Source organism: Bufo gargarizans, chromosome 8 (assembly GCF_014858855.1).
Source record: "Bufo gargarizans isolate SCDJY-AF-19 chromosome 8, ASM1485885v1, whole genome shotgun sequence".
Lineage (NCBI taxonomy): Eukaryota > Metazoa > Chordata > Amphibia > Anura > Bufonidae > Bufo > Bufo gargarizans.
This window is the reverse complement of record NC_058087.1, coordinates 122,753,487-122,777,908: the sequence shown is the minus strand read 5'-3', so window position 1 is coordinate 122,777,908 and position 24,422 is coordinate 122,753,487. Positions and strand designations below refer to the sequence as shown.

Genomic DNA, 24,422 nt, shown 5'->3' with positions numbered 1-24,422 from the left:
TCTCCAGAAGGATATTGATACTTTGGAGAGAGTTCAGAGAAGAGCTACTAAACTGGTACATGGATTGCAGGATAAAACTTACCAGGAAAGATTAAAGGACCTTAACATGTATAGCTTGGAGGAAAGACAAGACAGAGGGGATATGGTAGAAACTTTTAAATACATAAAGGGAATCAACAAGGTAAAAGAGGAGAGAATATATAAAAGAAGAAAAACTTCTACAAGAGGACATTGTTTTAAATTAGAGGGGCAAAGGTTTAAAAGTAATATCAGGAAGTATTACTTTACTGAGAGAGTAGTGGATGCATGGAATAGCCTTCCTGCAGAAGTGGTAGCTACAAATACAGTGGAGGAGTTTAGGCATGCATGGGATAGGCATAAGGCCATCCTTCATATAAGATAGGGCCAGGGGCTATCCATAGTATTCAGTATATTGGGCAGACTAGATGGGTCAAATGGTTCTTATCTGACGACACCTTCTATATAGAAAATGCCTATTAGAGTAGGACCTATTCTGTATTTTTGGGCGGGGCCACGGAACAGAACAACTAATACAGACAGTACACCGTGTGCAGTCCGCATCTTTTAAAGCTCCATTGAAATTAATGGGGCAGCACCTATTCCCCAAAATTGTGGAACGGATGCAGACTCATTCATATGGTTGTTTGAATTCACTCTTGGGGTCCATTCACACGTCCGCAATTTCGGTTTGCATTTTGCGAAACGGAATGGCGGACCCATTCATTTATATGGGGCAGCACGATGTGCTGCCTGGGCACAGAATTGAGGACCCGCACTTCCGGGTCCGCAATTCCGTTCCCGAAAAAAATAGAACATGTCCTATTCTTGTCCGCAATTGCAGACAAGAACAGGCATATTCTTTTAGTACCGGCAATGTGCGGTCGTCATAGCACTCGGCAGCGATCCAGGCCGGTATCTCGCGGTCCGTGTTCCACGGACGTGTGCATGAGGCTTAAGTTTGGAAACCCTGGGGCTATGACGTTTGGCAGTGTACAAGAGTCAGCCTCTGCTCCAGTGTTTTCTGGAATCTGAAATTGGAGAGAGTTAGAGGGGTGAATTTTAGGAGGAAAACCGAAGAGGAGAAATCCAGACAGTCGTGCTTGTGATGAAGGTTACATTTGTTGTTTTCAGCATGTCTGCATGAGGTCACGGTTGAACTTGTGTTTTGTGCTGATCTGAGAAGACGCAGGAAGCCAGACAGCTGTGCCTCATATGACTTCACTGTATGGTGTCTGCTCTGTATTGAGCAATACAGTACGTTTCATAATGTCTAGAGGCCACAATTACACATCGGCTGGATTTATTCTGTGGGACTCAGCATTTTATTGGAATAATATATCTGTACGAATAAGGGTACTTTCACACTTGCGGCAGAGAATTCCGGCAGGCAGTTCCGTCGCCAGAACCGGATCCGGCAAACGGATGTCATTTGTCAGACAGATCCGGATGAGGATCCGTCTGACGAATGCATTGAAATACTGCATCCGTGTCACCCAGAAAAACGGATCCGGTATTAGATTTTTTCACAGATTTAAAGGTCTGCGCATGGGCGGACCGGGAGACCGGATCTGTCAATGCGGCAATTTTAATTCCGGATCCGGCACTAATACATTTCAAGGGAAATTAATGCTGAATCCGGCATTCCGGCAAGTGTTCAGGATTTTTGGCCGGAAAGAAAAATGCAGCACGCTGCAGTATTTTCTCTGGCCAAAAAATGTACGAAGGATTGAACTGATGCATCCTGAACGAATTGCTCTCCATTCAGAATGCATTAGGATAAAACTGATCAGTTCTTTTCCGGTATTGAGCCTCTAGGATGGAACTCAATGCCGGAAAAGAATAACGCTAGTGTGAAAGTACCTTAAGTAAATGATGACTTTTGACTTGTCCTGTTTTGTCTTAATTAAGTCATGTACAACAATTATCTGTAATTACAGCTCCCTGCAGGACACCTAAATAACAAGGAAATACTGGGTCACAACGCTTGCATCTCTATTAATTAATGGAACCATATTAGTTTCACCCAATGGATGATTTGTATATGTGTTTCTTAAAGGGGACACGTCACATTAAACATGGTGTTTAAGCTGCAGGCAGCATGTTATAGAGCAGGGGAGAAGCTGAGCAGATTGGTATATATATTTATGGGAAAAGATTCAGTAAAACTTGTAATTTATTCATTTAAACTCCTTCTCATTCTGGGCTTTGAAGTCAAGGAGGCGTCCTATCAGAGACTGACAGCCTTCCCTCTTTGACTGTGTATCCAGAGACAGCTGTCAATCACTGACAGGACCGCCTCCTTGACTTCAAGGGCCAGAATGGCAGGAATGTAAATAAATTTACATATATTACTGAATCTTTACCCATAAAACTACTGTATATATTATTCCTTTGCCGACATGTGATGTAACAGTACATCACATGTCGGGTCATTAAAGATGGTGCCCGCAGACCCCTGTGCCTAATTTCCACAACCGGCCGTAATGATGTACACGGACATTTAACCCAAAATATGCCGTGATCAAACGTGACCACAGGATATGGGAGCACAAAAACCCATAAGAGTGCTTCTGGGTGCGTACCGACTCTCCCTAGCGATGATCGGGGGAGCCGGATGGTGTATACGGCAGCCTTGGTCCTCCTGAATGATACGAGGCTGCCGCACATAGGTTCCTATAGAGATCCTGTCTCCCCCTTAGTGCCATGAGCTCTTATCCTCCCCCCACATCTCCGGTGACCGTTTTTGTCAGACTATTTGGCAGAGAACAGCCTGCTGGAGTTCACCAAATCCAGCATTGCCGAATTCTACAGATCAATGGCGGATCGCTATTGATTATAATGGGATCCGGCCGCTTTCTGGTCATCAGTCCCCAAGTGCATCACCCATGACCCCCCCCTGGCGCCATCAGTTCTGTTCCCCCTACTGTATGAGGCGGCTGGGGACAAGGTGACCTTATACTATATGGAGAGGATTATACTGCATGGGGTGGCTAAATGGTGACATTATACTGCAAAGGGGCAACAGTCCCCACCCCAATACAAGATCTATTCAGTGTAGTATGCATGGCATAAATGGCTGAGGGCTTGCTGGGCTTTGTAGTTCACTTAAGGCCACAGGTTGCTTCTTTAACATTAGCTTATTGTATGATGCAAAGCCAAAGCATTGCCTACCTCAGGCAGTAACAGAGACAACCCCATGACAGCAGCTCGGGCCCACACAGGGTGATGCACTGCAGGTAGTCACCAGCCCCAGCCACACTAACCTGAAACCACTACACTAAGCCCCGCCCAATCCGCTTATAGCCAATCAGCATTTGTCTTACCACTAACCAATCAGCGGGCCTATTATGGCTGCTCTCACATGAGGTGTATATGAGAAGAGCACTGGGATTGGCTGGGAGCAGCTGCCTGAGGGATTGTCATACTAGTATGGAGAGTGCCGGTTCCTGCAATCGCTTTACTCCCGCTCCATGGTCACGTGACACAAATGAATCCTGGATGCAATAAATTTGCATCAAGGATTTTTTTGTCTAATTATTCTATTTAATCGAGTACTCATTGCAGCCCTAGTAGGAATATAATTGTCTCTGTTCTTTTTTGCAGGTGACATCTGGAGGTACCGAAAGCATCTTGATGGCCTGCAAAGCGTATAGAGACCTGGCATATGAAAGAGGAATCAAGTACCCAGAAATGTATGAATTCTCTGGTTTACAAAAATGTATTGCTTCTCTTCTGACTAGCACCATACAAACTTCAGAGGACACTAGTGTACATGTACTGTACCTTCCACATTTCTCTGTTCTGTATCTTGGGCTACTTTCACATCAGCGTTTTTGCTGGATCTGTCATGGATCAGCAAAGAACGCTTCTGTCATGATAAGGCTACATGCACACGACAGTGTGCCTCCCCCCCCCCCCCCTTAGCAGTATTGCGGTCCGTGTGCATTCCGCATCACGGATTCGGTCGGCAATCGGGGAGATGCGGAACGGAGGCACGGTTCGGAACCCTACGGAAGCACTATGGAGTGCTTCTGTGGTGTTTCTGGCCGTGCCTCCGCGTGCACTACTTTTTTGAGGTGCGGACCGTCTTATGCGGATCGCGGACCCCATTCAGGTAAATGGCTCCGCATGCTGCTGCCCCACGGTCTGTGGGGCATTGTGGACTGCAATTTGCGGTTCGCAGCATGAGCACGGAACCCTAACGTGCATGTAGCCTAATACAACAGTCTGCATCCATTGTGAACGGAATCTGTTGTATTATCTCTAAAATAACCATGACTGATCCGTCTCTAAAACCACTGAAAGTCAATGGGGGACGGATCCGTTTTCTTTTGTGTCAGAGAAAACTGATCCTTCACCATTGACATGTATTGGGAGTCATGACAGATCCGTCTCGCTCCGCATCCCAGGATGCCCTCAAACGTTGCTTGCATGGCTTTTGTGTGCGTCATGGGAACGCAATGAAACGGAATGCATTCTGGTGCCCTCTGCTCCCTTCAGATCAGTTTTGTCCCCATTGACAAGCGTTTCCCCCCGCTATTGAGATCCTATGATGGATCTCAGTAGCAGAAAGGTAAAGCGCAGATGTAAAAGTAGCCTTATTTAAGCGGTGACATGGAGGAGGGGGGTTATTCACACATACTGTGTACAAGCATAGAGAAAAAATTTAGAGCACCCGCAGCAAACTCTGTAGGGGGGAGGAAAGGGTTAAGGCCCCTTTAGACTGCCCTATGTTCAGGCAGATTATCATTAACAAGCGTTAACAATATGATAATCGGTCACTTATATCATCTTTTGCAGCCAGCAGATCATGCTGTGTAAACAGCCTCTGCTGCCGACATACAGTGATTTTGTAAGGGGACGCGCAATGGCATTTGGGATTGCTCCTCCCCATACTGTGGAGGATATCCCTGCATGTAAATGCAGCTTTCTCCTCCCCTGACAAGCAGGGATAGTCAGGAAGGAACACTTAGAGGCATTTAGGGTCCATTCACGCGTCTGCAAAATGGGTCCGCATCCATTCTGCAATTTCGCGGAACAGGTGAGGACCCATTAATTTTCAATGGTGCCGTAATATGCTATCCGCATTTGCAGATCTGCCCTTCCGTTCCGCAAAAAAATAGAACATGTTCTATTCTTGCCTGCAATTGCGAACAAGAAAAGGCATTTTCTATGAGAGTGCCGGCGATGTGCGGTCCGCAAAATGCGGGACGCTCATTGCCGGTGTCCCTGTTTTGCGGATCTGCAAAACGCATACGGACGTGTGAGTGGACCTTTAGTTACATGCTTTTTAGCATCAGAGTTTATCAGCACAAATCAAAGAGATCCCTCACAGGCTGTAGAAGGAGTAATCGGTACAGGAATGAAGCAGTGCTGATGCATGAGAGCTAGTGAATACAGCAGCATCTTGGACACACAAGCCTCACATTCAGCTGGTTTTCTGGGAGTAGTCTCCTACCTTTCTGCAGTATGTGAAGGCATCACACAGGTTACTGACCATTGAGCCCAAGGCCATGTACGTGGATGGGGTTGAACTGCACAGTCCACAGACAGGAATGATGTTTCATTGGGCAGAAGGCTTTTTTATGTTAATCTGTTGATTGCTTCACGTGATTTTTATGTATAAAATAATCTGTATGCCGGGACATAGATCACTGTAGTGAATTTTTTTGTTTTGTAGTGTTGCTCCAGTAAGCGCTCATGCAGCGTTTGATAAAGCGGCTCATTATTTTGGCATGAAGATTGTGCATATCCCCCTGGATAAGAAAACCATGAGAGTGGATGTGAAGGTAGTACATTTATTAAAGGGTGGTTACATCTTTGCAATCCTTTTTATCACTCCAGAGCATCTACAAGTAAAAAAAAACAATTTTCTAATCTTACCATTGTGCATCTACAGCTCCTCTGCAGGAATATGTTTGCGGACTCTACAGGCTCTGTGTAGTCTGGCCGTGCAGTCTTTTCTTGGCAAACTAAACCAAACCAAATATATGTTGGCAATAAGTAGGGGACAGGTAGAAGGGAATCTGCCTGCAGTATTAGGGTACACAGGGCTTTATTGTAGTCTTCAACCATGGACACATGCTGTTATGTAAGAGCTCTATACATTAAAGGGGTTGTCCCATCTCGTCATTTCTCAATGAGATGGAACTGAGCACCAACCCTAGGTGGCCGGGCCAGAGCTCCACTGTTTCTGTAACTCACATTGTACTCCAGGGGTTATGCTGAGCAGTTTGTGTAGCTCCAACTGACTACAATGAGAGTTGCAGACAAAGTAAAGCTCTGGTCTGCTCTGTTTCCATAAGCCCTGCCACCTGGGGTTGGGCTTAACGGCAACATAGGACAACCCCTTTAAAGGTGATGAAGAACATTTGCAAAGTTGCTAAAAAGAAAATATTACTTGCAAAGGCATACATACCATATTTTTTTTTCAATTATCTCAAGTGTGCTTCTTGTTTTGGTTAAAATCTAACATCAGGCATAACTTCCTATGCTGCAATCTGCTCATATGTAGATAAATTAGCGATGTGCTAATGTCAGCAGTACATAACAGTGTTCTTTTTACATTTCTCCCTGACACCGTTCTCCAAAAAAAACACTTTTACAATATGCTAATGAGCCTCTAGGTGCTTCCTCTCTGTGACGTAGTCGGCGCAGTGAGGATACCAGCACCAGGAGCACGTCCTTCACTCACTGCGCCAAATACAGAAGTGGATGTCGCAGGATTTCGTCAGCGATGCTGCGAACTTGGACATCAAACGAGGAGCGGGGCGGGCTAGACGGGGGACCTGGGCTGGATAAATGGTTAGTATAACGAGCCTCTAGGTGCTGAATCAATGCCCTCATAGCACCTACAGGCTCATTAGCATATTGTAAAAAAATTTTTTAGGAGAACGGCATCGGGGACAAGCATACTGTTATGTACTGCTGACATTAGCACATCGCTAATATCAGTCAGCTACATAACAGAAATTCTGATGGTAGAAACCCTGTAAGAGTTCATAACCGCGCTCTACGGCGTCCCCATACCCCCACCAGTCCAGACCATAGAAAATTTGCTTTGTTACGTAATGTTTAATAAAAATCGAAGGTGTACGTGATTTAAGCAAAATGTCTTTATTTACGACGCATCACGGTACATTTTTCAGTAACTCAGTAGGGTAGACACGTTTTGTGCGTATTTACAGCAACGTATACATAATTGTTGCATGCGCTTTGTTAACCACCTCCGGACCGCCTAACGCGCCGATGCGTCCGGAAGGTGGTTGCTTTTCTCCTCCTGGACGCATCGGCGCGTCATCTCGCGAGACGCGAGATTTCCTGTGAACGCGCGCACACAGGCGCGCGCGCTCACAGGAACGGAAGGTAAGCGAGTGGATCTCCAGCCTGCCAGCGGCGATCGCTCGCTGGCAGGCTGGAGATCCGAATTTTTTAACCCCTAACAGGTATATTAGACGCTGTTTTCATAACAGCGTCTAATATACCTCCTACCTGGTCCTCTGGTGGTCCCTTTTGTTAGGATCGACCACCAGAGGACTCAGGTAGGTCAGTACAGTCCCACCAAACACCACACTACACTACACCCCCCCCCCCCCCCCCCGGTCACTTATTAACCCCTTATAAACCCCTGATCACCCCATATAAACTCCCTGATCACCCCCCTGTCATTGATCACCGCCCTGTCATTGATCACCCCCCTGTCATTGATCACCCCCCTGTCAGGCTCCGTTCAGACGTCCGCATGATTTTTACGGATCCGATCCATGTATCCATGGATCCGTAAAAATCATGCGGACGTCTGAATGGAGCCTTACAGGGGGGTGATCACCCATATACACTCCCTGATCACCCCCTGTCATTGATCACCCCCCTGTAAGGCTCCATTCAGACATCCGCATGATTTTTACGGATCCATGGATACATGGATCGGATCCACAGAACGCATGCGGACGTCTGAATGGAGCCTTACAGGGGGGTTATCAATGACAGGGGGTGATCAGGGTAATCAGGGTGATCACCCCCCTGTCACTGATCACCCCCCCTGTAAGGCTCCATTCAGACGTCCGCATGATTTTTACGGATCCATGGATCGGATCCGTAAAAATCATGCGGACGTCTGAATGGAGCCTGACAGGGGGGTGATCAATGACAGGGGGTGATCAGTGACAGGGGGGTGATCACCCTGATTACCCTGATCACCCCCTGTCATTGATAACCCCCCTGTAAGGCTCCATTCAGACGTCCGCATGCGTTCTGTGGATCCGATCCATGTATCCATGGATCCGTAAAAAATCATGCGGATGTCTGAATGGAGCCTTACAGGGGGGGTGATCAGTGACAGGGGGGTGATCACCCTGATTACCCTGATCACCCCCTGTCATTGATAACCCCCCTGTAAGGCTCCATTCAGACGTCCGCATGCGTTCTGTGGATCCGATCCATGTATCCATGGATCCGTAAAAAATCATGCGGATGTCTGAATGGAGCCTTACAGGGGGGGTGATCAGTGACAGGGGGGTGATCACCCTGATTACCCTGATCACCCCCTGTCATTGATAACCCCCCTGTAAGGCTCCATTCAGACGTCCGCATGCGTTCTGTGGATCCGATCCATGTATCCATGGATCCGTAAAAAATCATGCGGATGTCTGAATGGAGCCTTACAGGGGGGGTGATCAGTGACAGGGGGGTGATCACCCTGATTACCCTGATCACCCCCTGTCATTGATAACCCCCCTGTAAGGCTCCATTCAGACGTCCGCATGCGTTCTGTGGATCCGATCCATGTATCCATGGATCCGTAAAAAATCATGCGGATGTCTGAATGGAGCCTTACAGGGGGGGTGATCAGTGACAGGGGGGTGATCACCCTGATTACCCTGATCACCCCCTGTCATTGATAACCCCCCTGTAAGGCTCCATTCAGACGTCCGCATGCGTTCTGTGGATCCGATCCATGTATCCATGGATCCGTAAAAAATCATGCGGATGTCTGAATGGAGCCTTACAGGGGGGTGATCAGTGACAGGGGGGTGATCACCCTGATTACCCTGATCACCCCCTGTCATTGATAACCCCCCTGTAAGGCTCCATTCAGACGTCCGCATGCGTTTTGTGGATCCGATCCATGTATCCATGGATCCGTAAAAAATCATGCGGATGTCTGAATGGAGCCTTACAGGGGGGGTGATCAGTGACAGGGGGGTGATCACCCTGATTACCCTGATCACCCCCTGTCATTGATAACCCCCCTGTAAGGCTCCATTCAGACGTCCGCATGCGTTCTGTGGATCCGATCCATGTATCCATGGATCCGTAAAAATCATGCGGACGTCTGAATGGAGCCTTACAGGGGGGGTGATTACCCTGATCACCCCCTGTCATTGATAACCCCCCTGTAAGGCTCCATTCAGACGTCCGCATGCGTTTTGTGGATCCGATCCATGTATCCATGGATCCGTAAAAAAATCATGCGGATGTCTGAATGGAGCCTTACAGGGGGGGGTGATCAATGACAGGGGGTGATCAGGGAGTCTATATGGGTGATCACCCCCCCTGTCATTGATCACCCCCCCTGTCATTGATCACCCCCCTGTCATTGATCACTCCCCCCCTGGTAAGGCTCCATTCAGCCATTTTTTTTGGCACAAGTTAGCGGAAATTTTTTGTTTGTTTTTGTTTTCGTTTTTTCTTACAAAGTCTCATATTCCACTAACTTGTGTCAAAAAATAAAATCTCACATGGACGCACCATATCCCTCACGGAATCCAAATGCGTAAACATTTTTAGACATTTATATTCCAGACTTCTTCTCACGCTTTAGGGCCCCTAAAAAGCCAGGGCAGTATAAATACCCCACATGTGACCCCATTTCGGAAAGAAGACACCCCAAGGTATTCCGTGAGGGGCATATTGAGTCCATGAAAGATTGAAATTTTTGTCCTAAGTTAGCGGAAAGTGAGACTTTGTGAGAAAAAAAACAAAAAAAATCAATATCCGCTAACTTATGCAAAAAAAAAAAAAATTCTAGGAACTCGCCAGGCCCCTCATTGAATACCTCGGGGTGTCTTCTTTCCAAAGTGGGGTCACATGTGGGGTATTTATACTGCCCTGGCTTTTTAGGGGCCCGAAAGTGTGAGAAGAAGTCTGGGATCCAAATGTCTAAAAATGCCCTCCTAAAAGGAATTTTGGCCCCTTTGCGCATCTAGGCTGCAAAAAAGTGTCACACATCTGGTATCGCCGTACTCAGGAGAAGTTGGGGAATGTGTTTTGGGGTGTCATTTTACATATACCCATGCTGGGTGAGAAAAGTATCTTGGTCAAATGCCAACTTTGTATAAAAAAAATGGGAAAAGTTGTCTTTTGCCAAGATATTTCTCTCACCCAGCATGGTTATATGTAAAATGACCCCCCAAAACACATTCCCCAACTTCTCCTGAGTACGGCGATACCAGATGTGTCACACTTTTTTGCAGCCAAGGTGGGCAAAGGGGCACCTTTCAGATTTCGCAGGCCATTTTTTACACATTTTGATTTCAAGGTACTTCTTACACATTTGGGCCCCTAAATTGCCAGGGCAGTATAACTACGCCACAAGTGACCCCATTTTGGAAAGAAGACACCCCAAGGTATTCCGTGGGGGGCACGGCGAGTTCCTAGAATTTTTTATTTTTTGTCACAATTTAGCGGAAAATGATGATTTTTCTTTTTTTTTTCTTTTTTCCTTACAAAGTCTCATATTCCACTAACTTGCGACAAAAAATAAAAAATTCTAGGAACTCGCAGTGCCCCTCACGGAATACCTTGGGGTGTCTTCTTTCCAAAATGGGGTCACTTGTGGCGTAGTTATACTGCCCTGGCAATTTAGGGGCCCAAATGTGTGAGAAGAACTTTGCAATCAAAATGTGTAAAAAATGCCCTGCAAAATCCGAAAGGTGCACTTTGGAATATGTGCCCCTTTGCCCACCTTGGCAGCAAAAAAGTGTGACACATCTGGTATCGCCGTACTCAGGAGAAGTTGGGCAATGTGTTTTGGGGTGTCATTTTACATATACCCATGCTGGGTGAGAAAAATATCTTGGTCAAATGCCAACTTTGTATAAAAAAATTGGAAAAGTTGTCTTTTGCCAAGATATTTCTCTCACCCAGCATGGGTATATGTAAAATGACAGCCCAAAACACATTCCCCAACTTCTCCTGAGTACGGCGATACCAGATGTGTGACACTTTTTTGATGCCAAGGTGGGCAAAGGGGCACATATTCCAAAGTGCACCTTTCGGATTTCACCGGTCATTTTTTACAGATTTTGATTGCAAAGTACTTCTCACACATTTGGGCCCCTAAATTGCCAGGGCAGTATAACTACGCCACAAGTGACCCCATTTTGGAAAGAAGACACCCCATGGTATTCCGTGAGGGGCATGGCGAGTTCCTAGAATTTTTTATTTTTTGTCGCAAGTTAGTGGAATATGAGACTTTGTAAGGAAAAAAGAGAAAAAAAAAAAATCATCATTTTCCGCTAACTTGTGACAAAAAATAAAAAATTCTAGGAACTCGCAGTGCCCCTCACGGAATACCTTAGGGTGTCTTCTTTCCAAAATGGGGTCACTTGTGGCGTAGTTATACTGCCCTGGCAATTTAGGGGCCCAAATGTGTGAGAAGAACTTTGCAATCAAAATGTGTAAAAAATGCCCTGCAAAATCCGAAAGGTGCACTTTGGAATATGTGCCCCTTTGCCCACCTTGGCAGCAAAAAAGTGTGACACATCTGCTATCGCCGTACTCAGGAGAAGTTGGGCAATGTGTTTTGGGGTGTCATTTTACATATACCCATGCTGGGTGAGAAAAATATCTTGGTCAAATGCCAACTTTGTATAAAAAAATGGGAAAAGTTGTCTTTTGCCAAGATATTTCTCTCACCCAGCATGGGTATATGTAAAATGACACCCCAAAACACATTCCCCAACTTCTCCTGAGTACGGCGATACCACATGTGTGACACTTTTTTGCTGCCAAGGTGGGCAAAGGGGCGCATATTCCAAAGTGCACCTTTCAGATTTCACCGGTCATTTCTTACACATTTTGATTGCAAAGTTCTTCTCACACATTTGGGCCCCTAAATTGCCAGGGCAGTATAACTACGCCACAAGTGACCCCATTTTGGAAAGAAGACACCCCAAGGTATTCTGTGAGGGGCATGGTGAGTTCCTAGAATTTTTTATTTTTTGTCGCAAGTTAGTGGAATATGAGACTTTGTAAGAAAAAAAAAAAAAAAAAAAATCATCATCATTTTCCGCTAACTTGTGACAAAAAATAAAAAGTTCTATGAACTCACTATGCCCATCAGCGAATACCTTAGGGTGTCTACTTTCCGAAATGGGGTCATTTGTGGGGTTTTTCTACTGTTTGGGCATTGTAGAACCTCAGGAAACATGACAGGTGCTCAGAAAATCAGAGCCGTTTCAAAAAGCGGAAATTCACATTTTTGTACCATAGTTTGTAAATGCTATAACTTTTACCCAAACCATTTTTTTTTTGCCCAAACATTTTTTTTTTATCAAAGACATGTAGAACTATAAATTTAGCGAAAAATTTATATATGGATGTCGTTTTTTTTGCAAAATTTCACAGCTGAAAGTGAAAAATGTCATTTTTTTGCAAAAAAATCGTTACATTTTGATTAATAACAAAAAAAGTAAAAATGTCAGCAGCAATAAAATACCACCAAATGAAAGCTCCATTAGTGAGAAGAAAAGGAGGTAAAATTCATTTGGGTGGTAAGTTGCATGACCGAGCGATAAACGGTGAAAGTAGTGTAGTGCCGAAGTGTAAAAAGTGGCCTGGTCATGAAGGGGGTTTCACCTAGCGGGGCTGAAGTGGTTAAAAAGGTACGTACAACACGGTCATTTTTTTTTTCTAAAATATGAATATAAAGACATGTCTTTAGCGATACAATGTAAGATATAGCTGCAGTAAAGCCCGCAGACCAAACTAACAATGTCTTGTCTTGTATTTGTCTGTTTTTATACCTTTTTATAGTCTTCGAATTTTTAGATAAAAATTTCATAAATTCGCCAGGAAATTTTTCATTCGCGGGCGATAATCCATAACTATCAAAAAGAGAGAGGCTCCATTCGGGTATAAAATAATTAAAATCCAGTGCTTTCCCCGCTGATATGAATTGTCCGTATTTACAATATAGGCCACTGGACGGTCGATAATTTTATTTTCCAGTAATCGCATAGAAATACGCCTTTAAATATGCGTCGGGCATGAAAGTTGGCTTTGATAGCGCTGGTAATTTCGTAATTAATCATTTTATTGAAAATCATAAACAATAGAAGGGAGGTTTTATATTTCAATAAAATTTTCATGTACGGAATACACAATCATGTTAGTAGTGTTTACCACCGGCTCAGCAAATCTAATTTCAGCTCTAAGATTTCCAGTTTTTACTAGAGAGAAATGGCCGCCAGGCTCTTGATCTGGCGATAAATCAAAAGCGAACAAAGTGTACCCGTTCAAAAATTCTGCCCGATCCACGGATAAAGCATTGTCAGCCTTTTGCTTCCCCGAAATGTGTACAAGCGACATATATTTACGAACGGCCTATTCAAATTAGGTTTAAAACAGTTTTGCAGGCATTTGTTGTCCGTCCAAATATAATGCGGCATAATTAACATTATAGTGATTGAAGCACAAAGGATTTCTTTGGTAATTCCCGGAAAATGATTTATTGTCCACAAACGCTAGTATTACAGTTTTTGGGATGTTTCCCAGAAAAAGATTCCTGTGCTTAGATATGAGAGTACTGGCGGGGATGCTATACACTTTAAGCGACGCACGATCGACCGAGTACTTTGCGTTAGCAGTGCGTGACTGTGTCCGATTCTCACAGAGGGCGATACATGAACTCTTTTGACAAACAACGAAGTGTGCTGTATTTGGACTTTAAAATGGGTCGCCTTTGCAGACATACAGTCAGGTCCATAAATATTGGTTCAGTGACACAATTCTAGCATTTTTGGCTCTATACACCACCACAATGGATTTGAAACGAAACAAACAAGATGTGCTTCAACTGCAGACTGTCAGCTTTAATTTGAGGGTATTTACCTCCAAATCAGGTGAACGGTGTAGGAATTACAACAGTTTGCATATGTGCCTCCCACTTGTTAAGGGACCAAAAGTAATGGGACAATTGACTTCTCAGCTGTTCCATGGCCAGGTGTGTTATTCCCTCATTATCCCAATTACAATGAGCAGATAAAAGGTCCAGAGTTCATTTCAAGTGTGCTATTTGCATTTGGAATCTGTTGCTGTCAACTTTCAAGATGAGATCCAAAGAGCTGTCACTAGAAGTGAAGCAAGCCATCATTAAGCTGAAAAAACAAAACAAACCCATCAGAGAGATAGCAAAAACATTATGCCTGGCCAAAACAACTGTCTGGAACATTCCTAAAAAGAAGGAACGCATTGGTGAGCTCAACAACACCAGAAGACCACGGAAAACAACTGTGGTGGATGACCAAAGAATTCTTTCCCTGGTGAAGAAAACGCCCTTCACAACAGTTGGCCAGATCAAGAACACTCTCCAGGAGGTAGGTGTATGTGTGTCAGTCAACAATCAAGAGAAGACTTCACCAGAGTGAATACAGAGGGTTCACCACAAGATGTAAACCATTGGTGAGCCTCAAAAACAGGAAGGCCAGATTAGAGTTTGCCAAACGACATCTAAAAAAGCCTTCACAGTTCTGGAACAACATCCTATGGACAGATGAGACCAAGATCAACTTGTACCAGAGTGATGGGAAGAGAAGAGTATGGAGAAGGAAAGGAACTGCTCATGATCCTAAGCATACCACCTCATCAGTGAAGCATGGTGGTGTCATGGTGTGGGCATGTATGGCTGCCAATGGAACTGGTTCTCTTGTATTTATTGATGATGTGACTGCTGACCAAAGCAGCAGGATGAATTCTGAAGTGTTTTGGGCAATATTATATGCTCATATTCAGCCAAATGCTTCAGAACTTGTTGGACAGCGCTTCACAGTGCAGATGGACAATGACCTAAAGCATACTGCAAAAGCAACCAACGAGTTTAAGGGAAAGAAGTGGAATGTTATCCAATGGCCAAGTCAGTCACCTGACCCGAATCCGATTGAGCATGCATTTCACTTGCTGAAGACAAAACTAAAGGGAAAATGCCCCAAGAACAAGCGGGAACTGAAGACTGTTGCAGTAGAGGCCTGGCAGAGCATCACCAGGGATGAAACCCAACGTCTGGTGATGTCTATGCGTTCCAGACTTCAGGCTATAATTGACTGCAGAGGAGTTGCAACCAAGTATTAAAAAGTGAAAGTTTGATTTTATGATTCTTATTCTGTCCCATTACTTTTGGTCCCTTAACAAGTGGGAGGCACATATGCAAACTGTTGTAATTCCTACACCGTTCACCTGATTTGGATGTAAATACCCTCAAATTAAAGCTGACAGTCTGCAGTTAATGCACATCTTGTTCGTTTCATTTCAAATCCATTATGGTGGTGTATAGAGCCAAAAATGTTAGAATTGTGTCAATGTCCCAATATTTATGGACCTGACTGTAAGACAGAAGGTGTTTTTTGTTTCTGGTCAACTTTATCTTTAGATCTAGGCCGTTCAGTATTAACTTAGGCTGATTAAATAGATCCGCGGAAATGGGGCCCAATTAATTCTACACTTTTAGAGCGATTCATATGCTGAGCTCTCTTGGCGAAACCGACATTACGGCCGTCGAGAGCCCAATCATCATGATGCCCTGCGGTATCTTTATAGAATAAGCCGGATGTAAATTGGGCCGCTAAAGTTTGTGAATAATTTATTAGGGACTCTGTATACACTCTATGTATAAAGGTTGTCGCTTCTTAAAATCAATGTGCCGCCGAGCGTTATTTCCAATTGATTAAACAGGCTGGCAGTAGGGTAGTTAATAAGGGCAACACGGGATCTGTCGGGTATGGGTGTGTTATCAGGATTAACTATTCTGCAAACGACGTGTAACAGAGTGTTATTTAGGTTGTAATAATATTCACCACTGCCAGAGATGAAGAACTCCAAAGGCTCGTTGTCGGCGATGGCCGCTATTGGTTGTACCGCTACATAAAACGATTTTTCAATACTTGTTTGCGTAGGCGGTATTTGAAAGATATCCAACTCTGATATGGCGTACTCGGCGGATGCGTCGTGTACAAAGCCATAGCTGTTAATTAGAAGATGTCGCTCGGTGAACGGCTTCTTGTTTTCTGGCGGCAACGTCTTAGTCAACTCTACTTTATTCATAAAAGGGGGTAGGAAGGCGCTGTCGCAACCGCGTTTTTTCTTTTCAGCAGTTCTCTCCGAATTTGCGCTACGCCGGAGCCCTCCTGCCCTTGCGTTGGTCTATTTATCCTCTTTAGCGATATTCCTGGCGGCTGTTTTACAAGTTTCACACCTTTCTTGAATAGGGGAACGACTCGTCGGAACAATCCACAAAATAACCCGGCGAGACCAGAACCGTGCATAAATTCTGCTCCGTGAAAACCGTCCAAACCATGCCCGGCTTGCGCTATGTAATAATGCGTATTAGCGTCGGGATCGCCGCACACTCTCTGGGACAACATTTTAATGCATCGCCACAGCGCGAGGTCTAAATTGTAATCGCACAATAGTTTTTCCAGTATTTGAATTTAACAAGTTTAGCTTGATCCGTGAGTATCAATATTGTAATGGTATCAAAGTTTTGTTTGCAGAGAGGTATATAGTCCGGCCTAGTTATACGTTTGCGTGACTATTTCACAATTTTTGCCGCATAGCTCCAAGTTGATGCTGAATATCGGTTTAAACCAACATTGTATAAAATCCGGCTTTAATGTCGGGATGAATTTTTCTCTTTATAGGTAAAGAATCGTTCGTTCTTCTTTTGCTAAAACTGAATCGTCATCCGCGAAATGTTCTAAAACAGGCAAGCCAAATTTGTTGTAGCACAAAACGATGTGCCCCGCGTCTACATTCTTGTTTGAGTGATCGCGTGAGTAGCCCTGAAGCCCCAATATATTGCGTAATTTTTCACCGAGCATGAACTTATATGAGCTCAATATCGTTACATAAACTGTTCTGTCAATCTCGTCGTATCTTAGATGCAATTGATCAGGCGGTATTTTTATAGAATCAAGTTTTTTATTAATGGCTTTGATCAGCTTGTTTATTTTAGGGTAATAATCCGATTTAACAAAAAACTCTGAAAGTGTCATGGCGCCAGGCGACATAGAATACACCATCGCCAGTCCCAAAGGTTTTCCACGTATGAGGGTACTAAATCTACTAACACCGCTTCAAAAGGACCGCGAAGATGGATGGCTTTTGTTAATTTAGTGGTGTAATCGGCGATGGTATTTCCGGGCTAAAGTTTGGCAGAGGCGTTGCAGGGTAGCGTAATAAAAAATGAGCAGTCTTTACACGCTCACCAACTGCAAACTTTTCATGGTAGCTGACCCACTTTACAAAATACTGTGTTTTTCTTCTTTTTCACGATTTTTTTTTTCTATCCGGTGAAGTGCCGCTTATTGAGGGGCACTTTTTGGACTTCTTCCGTGTAGACCGATCCTTCAATGATCTCGTCGGACAGGTCTTTCAACTTATAAAGGGTTCTGAGGCCCCTAGTGCTTATGTCGTCCAGACACCCAAGCGTATTTCGAAAGAATATCAACGACCGTTAGCAAGTATTTTACACCATTATTTTCTTTAGAAAAATCTATCAACACAAGATCTGCTTGCCATTGGTCGTCTATATCAGACACCACGACTTTGTTTCTTTTAAATAATTTTTTAACTGGTTTGTGCATTGTGTAAGGGCTCTTTCACACCTGCGTTATTGTCTTCCGGCATAGAGTTCCGTCGTCGGGGCTCTATGCCGGAAGAATCCTGATCAGTTTTATCCTAATGCATTCTGAATGGAGAGAAATCCGTTCAGGATGCATCAGGATGTCTTCAGTTCCAGAACGGAACGTTTTTGGGCCGGAGAAAATACCGCAGCATGCTGCGCTTTTTGCTCCGGCCAAAAATCCTGACGACTTGCCGCAAGGCCAGATCCGGAATTAATGCCCATTGAAAGGCATTGATCCGGATCCAGCCTTAAGCTAAACGTCGTTTCGGCACATTGCCGGATCCGACGTTTAGCTTTTTCTGAATGGTTACCATGGCTGCCGGGACGCTAAAGTCGACGACGTGCCCTAGCGGTTTATGCAATTTTAACTAATCAAGATAGTGTATTTATTGTAAAGAAAAACAGAATTTTTTTTTATTTAACCACCTCCGGACCGCCTAACGCAGATGTGCGGTCCGGAGGTGGCAGCGCTGCGCACAGTCACGCGAGACGCGAGATGACGCGAATATGCGCATGCGCAGTTCGCGCCGGCATTTCGTCGAGAAGTATTTCGTCAGCAACCTGCCAGCCAATGATCGTGGCTGGCAGGTTGCTGATTTTTAAAAAAGCCAATCAAAGTGCCAGATATCAGATCATATTAGTAAATATGATCTGATATATGGCTGCCTGCTCCTCTGCTGGTTCTTTTCGTCGGTTGGATCCAGCAGAGGAGCAGGCTTCACAGTGAGTACACCAAACACTACACTTTAGCCCCTGATCACCCCCCTGAACCCCAATTAACCATTTGATCACCCCTGTCAATCACAAGTGAAAAGAAAAAAGTGATCAGTGCAAACTGTCACTTTTTTTTTTCACTGTTATTGACCGTTAGGTTTTAGGTATAGTTTAGGTCCCTTGGTTAGGTAGTTAGCGATCAGTTAGCGCCCAGCCCACCGCACCGCAGTCCGTTATTCGCTGATTAGCGTATCGCTAATCAGCATTTGTACTTTTATAGTATCTTGAAGTGATCAAAACTGATCACGGTCAGATCTATAATAGTACTAGTGTCACTTTAGTTCGCCCTCCACCCAAAACGCAGTGTTTGCCCGATCAGGCCTGATCGGTCGCCCACACGTGCGTTCGCCCACACCCGCCCCACCGCAGTTTTTTTTGATCACTGCACATTCACTTTACACGCACTGCGGCGATAAAAAAAATCAGTTTTGATATTTTTTATCAACCGCAGCGGCCTCCGGTACTTCGCTAGCCTCCCCTTTTTTTTCTTGGGTAGTCTCAGGGAATACCCCTAAATTTAGTTGCCCACATGTCTAACAGGGGGTATTCTTCTGAAGAGGCCTACAGGCTTCTGACCCAGTCGGATGAGGAGTGGGAACCCTCATCTGATGAATCCAGCGGGTCAGAATACGAACCTGTAGAAAGCAGTGGCTCTCTGACCCAAAGTTCGGACGAGGAGGCTGAGGTCCCTGATACCACCAGGTGTACCCGGCCCCGTGTCGCTAGACCGCAGGTCGCGCAGGATCCGCTTCAAGAGCAGCAGAGTGGGGCTGGTGCTGTCGGATTACGTGGTGAGGCATACACCAGCAGCCCAGCCCTCCCTGGACCTAGTACCAGCACTGCCGTACAACCTGGTGAAGTAGCGAGCACCAGAAGGGCAGTTGAAGCTGGTACGGTGGCACGTGCAGTAGTGACCCCGTCGCAGCCACCGCAAAGACGTGCCCGTAGAGCCCCTAGAATCCCAGCGGTGCTGGCAAACCCTGATTGGCAGTCCCCAACTTCAGCCGCACCTGTAGTTTTCCCTTTCACTGCCCAGTCTGGAGTTCGGGTTGAGACAGCTCAGATCGGTTCGGCCCTGGGATTTTTTGAGCTGTTCTTGACTGCGGAGCTTTTAGACATAGTTGTGGCCGAAACAAACAGGTATGCCACACAATTTATCACCGCTAACCCGGGAAGCTTTTATGCCCAGCCTTTCCGGTGGAAACCAGTCCAAGTTTCCGAACTTAAAACTTTTCTGGGCCTCCTCCTCAACATGGGCCTGACAAAAAAGCATGAATTGCGGTCATATTGGTCCACGAACTCGATTCATCACATGCCCATGTTCTCTGCTGCCATGTCCAGGGCACGTTTTGAGGCCATCCTGCGGTTCCTGCACTTTAGTGACAACACCGCCTCCCGTCCCAGGGGCCACCCTGCTTTTGACCGGCTCCACAAAATTCGGCCCCTCATAGACCATTTCAACTAGAAATTTGCAGATAATTATACCCCAGAGCAAAACATCTGCATAGACGAGTCCCTGATACATTTTACCGGGCGCCTTGGCTTCAAACAATACATCCCAAGCAAGCGCGCCCGGTATGGGGTCAAATTGTATAAGCTCTGTGAAAGGGCCACAGGCTATACCCACAAATTTCGTGTCTATGAGGGAAAAGATCAGACCCTGGAGCCGGTCGGTTGCCCTGACTACCTGGGGAGCAGTGGGAAGACAGTTTGGGACTTGGTCTCACCCTTATTCGGCAAGGGGTACCATCTTTATGTGGACAATTTTTACACAAGTGTGGCACTCTTTAGGCATTTGATTCTAGAACGGATTGGCGCCTGTGGTACCGCGCGAACTAGTCGCGCGGGCTTCCCCCAACGGCTCGTTACCACCTGTCTTGCAAGGGGGCAGAGGGCCGCACTGTGTAACGAAGAACTGCTCGCGGTGAAATGGAGAGACAAGCGTGACGTTTACATGCTCTCCTCCATTCACGCAGACACGACAATACAAATTGAGCGAGCAACCCGTGTCATTGAAAAGCCCCTCTCAGTCCACGACTATAACCTCCACATGGGAGGGGTGGACTTCAATGACCAGATGTTGTCTCCGTATTTAGTTTCCCGACGCACCAGACGCTGGTATAAGAAGGTGTCTGTATATTTAATTCAATTGGCTCTGTACAATAGTTTTGTTCTCTACAGTAAGGCTGGGAGAACTGGATCCTTCCTCAAATTTCAGGAAGAGATCGAGAACCTCCTGTATCCAGGAGGTTCCGTGGCCCCAACCACCAGTGTAGTTAGCCGTCTACACGAGCGACATTTCCCCAATGTCGTTCCTGGTACCTCAACCCAACAGTCACCCCGAAAAAGATGTCGTGTCTGTAGCAGGAGTGGAATAAGGCGTGACACCCGCTATTTCTGTCCTGACTGTCCGGACCACCCTGCCCTATGCTTTGGAGAGTGTTTCCGGAAGTACCACTCACAGGTACACTATTAGCATAGGGATCATCTCACCAGGACAGGCTCACAGGGCTATTAGGGCCCATTCACTCACTGCTGCTGCAAACGTCTCCTTTCACATGGGACAAAGTGCATAACGCACTTCGCCACATCTTTGGGCGATTTGCGCTTTGCACATTGACCCATGGGGAAGGAGAGGTTTGTTCTATAAAGGTAAAAAAAAAAAAAAAAAAACACCAGTAAGCAAACAGGTTAATGTTCAGTTAAAAAAGTTAAAGTTTATATGTTCTGTTGCAAAGTTAAAAAATTATTGCGTTGCGGCCTGGTTTTTTCTTTTTCTTTTTTTTTTTTCTTTTTTTACCTTCCAGGTGGACCAACCGATCTACTAGCTGCAGCACCGATGTGCATTCTGACAGAAGCATTGCTCTGCTGTCAGATTACACGCAAGTCGGTGTATGCGGCGCTGCAAGACGGGATTTTCTCCTCTGCAGTGACATATACGTTTGCCAAGGCATACGAGCTGAGGAGGAGGCGGCGTTCCTATGCTTTGGCAAACACTTTGTGTGTGTATATATATATATACCGGCAATGATTTATTCATCCACATCGATTGATGTGAATGGAGAAATCTGGTTTGCCAGGGCATACGAGCTAAGTGGGTATGGATGTAGGGCGGAGCTCCTATGTCCTGGCAGACGCCTTTCCCCTCCATTATTTTTTTTTGGCAGAGATTTTTTCATCCACATTGATCGATGCGAATGAAGAAATCTGTGCCGTTCATTTCTTTCTTTCAGCCCAGAGGCTGAACGGAAAAAAAAATCTCATTACCTGTATGCTCAATATAAGGAGAATAGCAGAAACTCCTAATGCTGGCCATACATGTAATGATTGCGGAGACCCTCAAATGCCAGGGCAGTACAAACACCCCACAACTGACCCCATTTTGGAAAGAAGACACCCCAAGGTATTTGCTGAGGGGCATATTGAGTCCATGAAAGATTTAAATTTTTGTCCTAAGTTAGCGGAAAGTGAGACTTTGTGAGGAAAAAATAAAATAAAAATCAATTTCCGCTAACTTATGCAAAAAAAAAAAAATTTCTATGAACTTGCCAGGCCCCTCATTGGATACCTTGGGGTGTCTTCTTTCCAAAGTGGGGTCACATGTGGGGTATTTATACTGCCCTGGCTTTTTAGGGGCCCTAAAGCATGAGAAGAAGTCTGGGATCCAAATGTCTAAAAATGCCCTCCTAAAAGGAATTTGGGCCCCTTTGCGCATCTAGGCTGCAAAAAAGTGTCACACATCTGGTATCGCCGTACTCAGGAGAAGTTGGGCAATGTCTTTTGGGGTGTCATTTTACATATACCCATGCTGGGTGAGATAAACATCTTGATCAAATGCCAACTTTGTATAAAAAAATTGGAAAAGTTGTCTTTTGCCAGGATATTTCTCTCACCCAGCATGGGTATATGTAAAATGACACCCCAAAACACATTCCCCAACTTCTCCTGAGTACGGCGATACCAGATGTGTGACACTTTTTTGATGCCAAGGGGCACATATTCCAAAGTGCACCTTTCGGATTTCACCGGTCATTTTTTACAGATTTTGATTGCAAACTACTTCTCACACATATGGGCCCCTAAATTGCCAGGGCAGTATAACTACGCCACAAGTGACCCCATTTTGGAAAGAAGACACCCCAAGGTATTCCGTGAGGGGCATGGCGAGTTCCTAGAATTTTTTATTTTTTGTCGCAAGTTAGTGGAATATGAGACTTTGTAAGGAAAAAAGAGAAAAAAAAAAAATCATCATTTTCCGCTAACTTGTGACAAAAAATAAAAAATTCTAGGAACTCTCCATGCCCCTCACGGAATACCTTGGGGTGTCTTCTTTCCAAAATGGGGTCACTTGTGGCGTAGTTATACTGCCCTGGCAATTTAGGGGCCCAAATGTGTGAGAAGTACCTTGCAATCAAAATGTGTAAAAAAATGGCCTGCAAAATCTGAAAGGTGCACTTTGGAATATGTGCCCCTTTGCCCACCTTGGCAGCAAAAAAGTGTGACACATCTGGTATCGCCGTACTCAGGAGAAGTTGGGGAATGTGTTTGGGGTGTCATTTTACATATACCCATGCTGGATGAGAGAAATATCTTGGCAAAAGACAACTTTTCCCATTTTTTTTTTTTTATACAAAGTTGGCATTTGACCAAGATATTTTTCTCACCCAGCATGGGTATATGTAAAATGACACCCCAAAACACATTCCCCAACTTCTCCTGAGTACGGCGATACCAGATGTGTCACACTTTTTTGCTGCCAAGGTGGGCAAAGGGGCACATATTCCAAAGTGCACCTTTTGGATTTCACCGGTCATTTTTTACACATTTTGATTGCAAAGTTCTTCTCACACATTTGGGCCCCTAAATTGCCAGGGCAGTATAACTACCCCACAAGTGACCCCATTTTGGAAAGAAGACACCCCAAGGTATTCTGTGAGGGGCATGGTGAGTTCCTAGAATTTTTTATTTTTTGTCGCAAGTTAGTGGAATATGAGACTTTGTAAGAAAAAATAAAAAAAATAAAATCATCATCATTTTCCGCTAACTTGTGACAAAAAATAAAAAGTTCTATGAACTCACTATATGCCCATCAGCGAATACCTTAGGGTGTCTACTTTCCGAAATGGGGTCATTTGTGGGGGTTTTCTACTGTTTGGGCATTGTAGAACCTCAGGAATCATGACAGGTGCTCAGAAAGTCAGAGCTGTTTCAAAAAGCGGAAATTCATTTTTGTACCATAGTTTGTAAATGCTATAACTTTTGCCCAAACAATTTTTTTTTGCCCAAACATTTTTTTATCAAAGACATGTAGAACAATAAATTTGGCGAAAAATTTATATATGGATGTCGTTTTTTTTGCAAAATTTTACAGCTGAAAGTGAAAAATGTCATTTTTTTGCAAAAAAATCGTTACATTTTGATTAATAACAAAAAAGTAAAAATGCCAGCAGCAATGAAATACCACCAAATGAAAGCTCTATTAATGAGAAGAAAAGGAGGTAAAATTCATTTGTATGGTAAGTTGCATGACCGAGCGATAAACGGTGAAAGTAGTGTAGTGCCGAAGTGTAAAAAGTGCTCTGGTCATGAAGGGGGTTTCACCTAGCGGGGCTGAAGAGGTTAAAAAGTCATTTTATGTAAAAACATTGAGATATTACACGCAAATACATTTTTATATACAGTCAAATAAAAATTTACTATGACAACCAAGCCATATGTAACAAAG

General features: G+C 44.7%; 1 protein-coding gene across 1 annotated transcript in view; it reads left to right on the top strand.

Moving 5' to 3' along the window:
* Positions 1 to 24,422, top strand: part of SGPL1 (sphingosine-1-phosphate lyase 1) — a 109,611-nt gene that overhangs the window by 54,786 nt on the left and 30,403 nt on the right. Inside the window, exons 7-8 of the mRNA XM_044303087.1 lie at positions 3,625 to 3,713; positions 5,702 to 5,810. Coding sequence (XP_044159022.1) covers positions 3,625 to 3,713; positions 5,702 to 5,810 — 198 coding nt within the window. The remainder of the gene's footprint in view (positions 1 to 3,624; positions 3,714 to 5,701; positions 5,811 to 24,422) is intronic.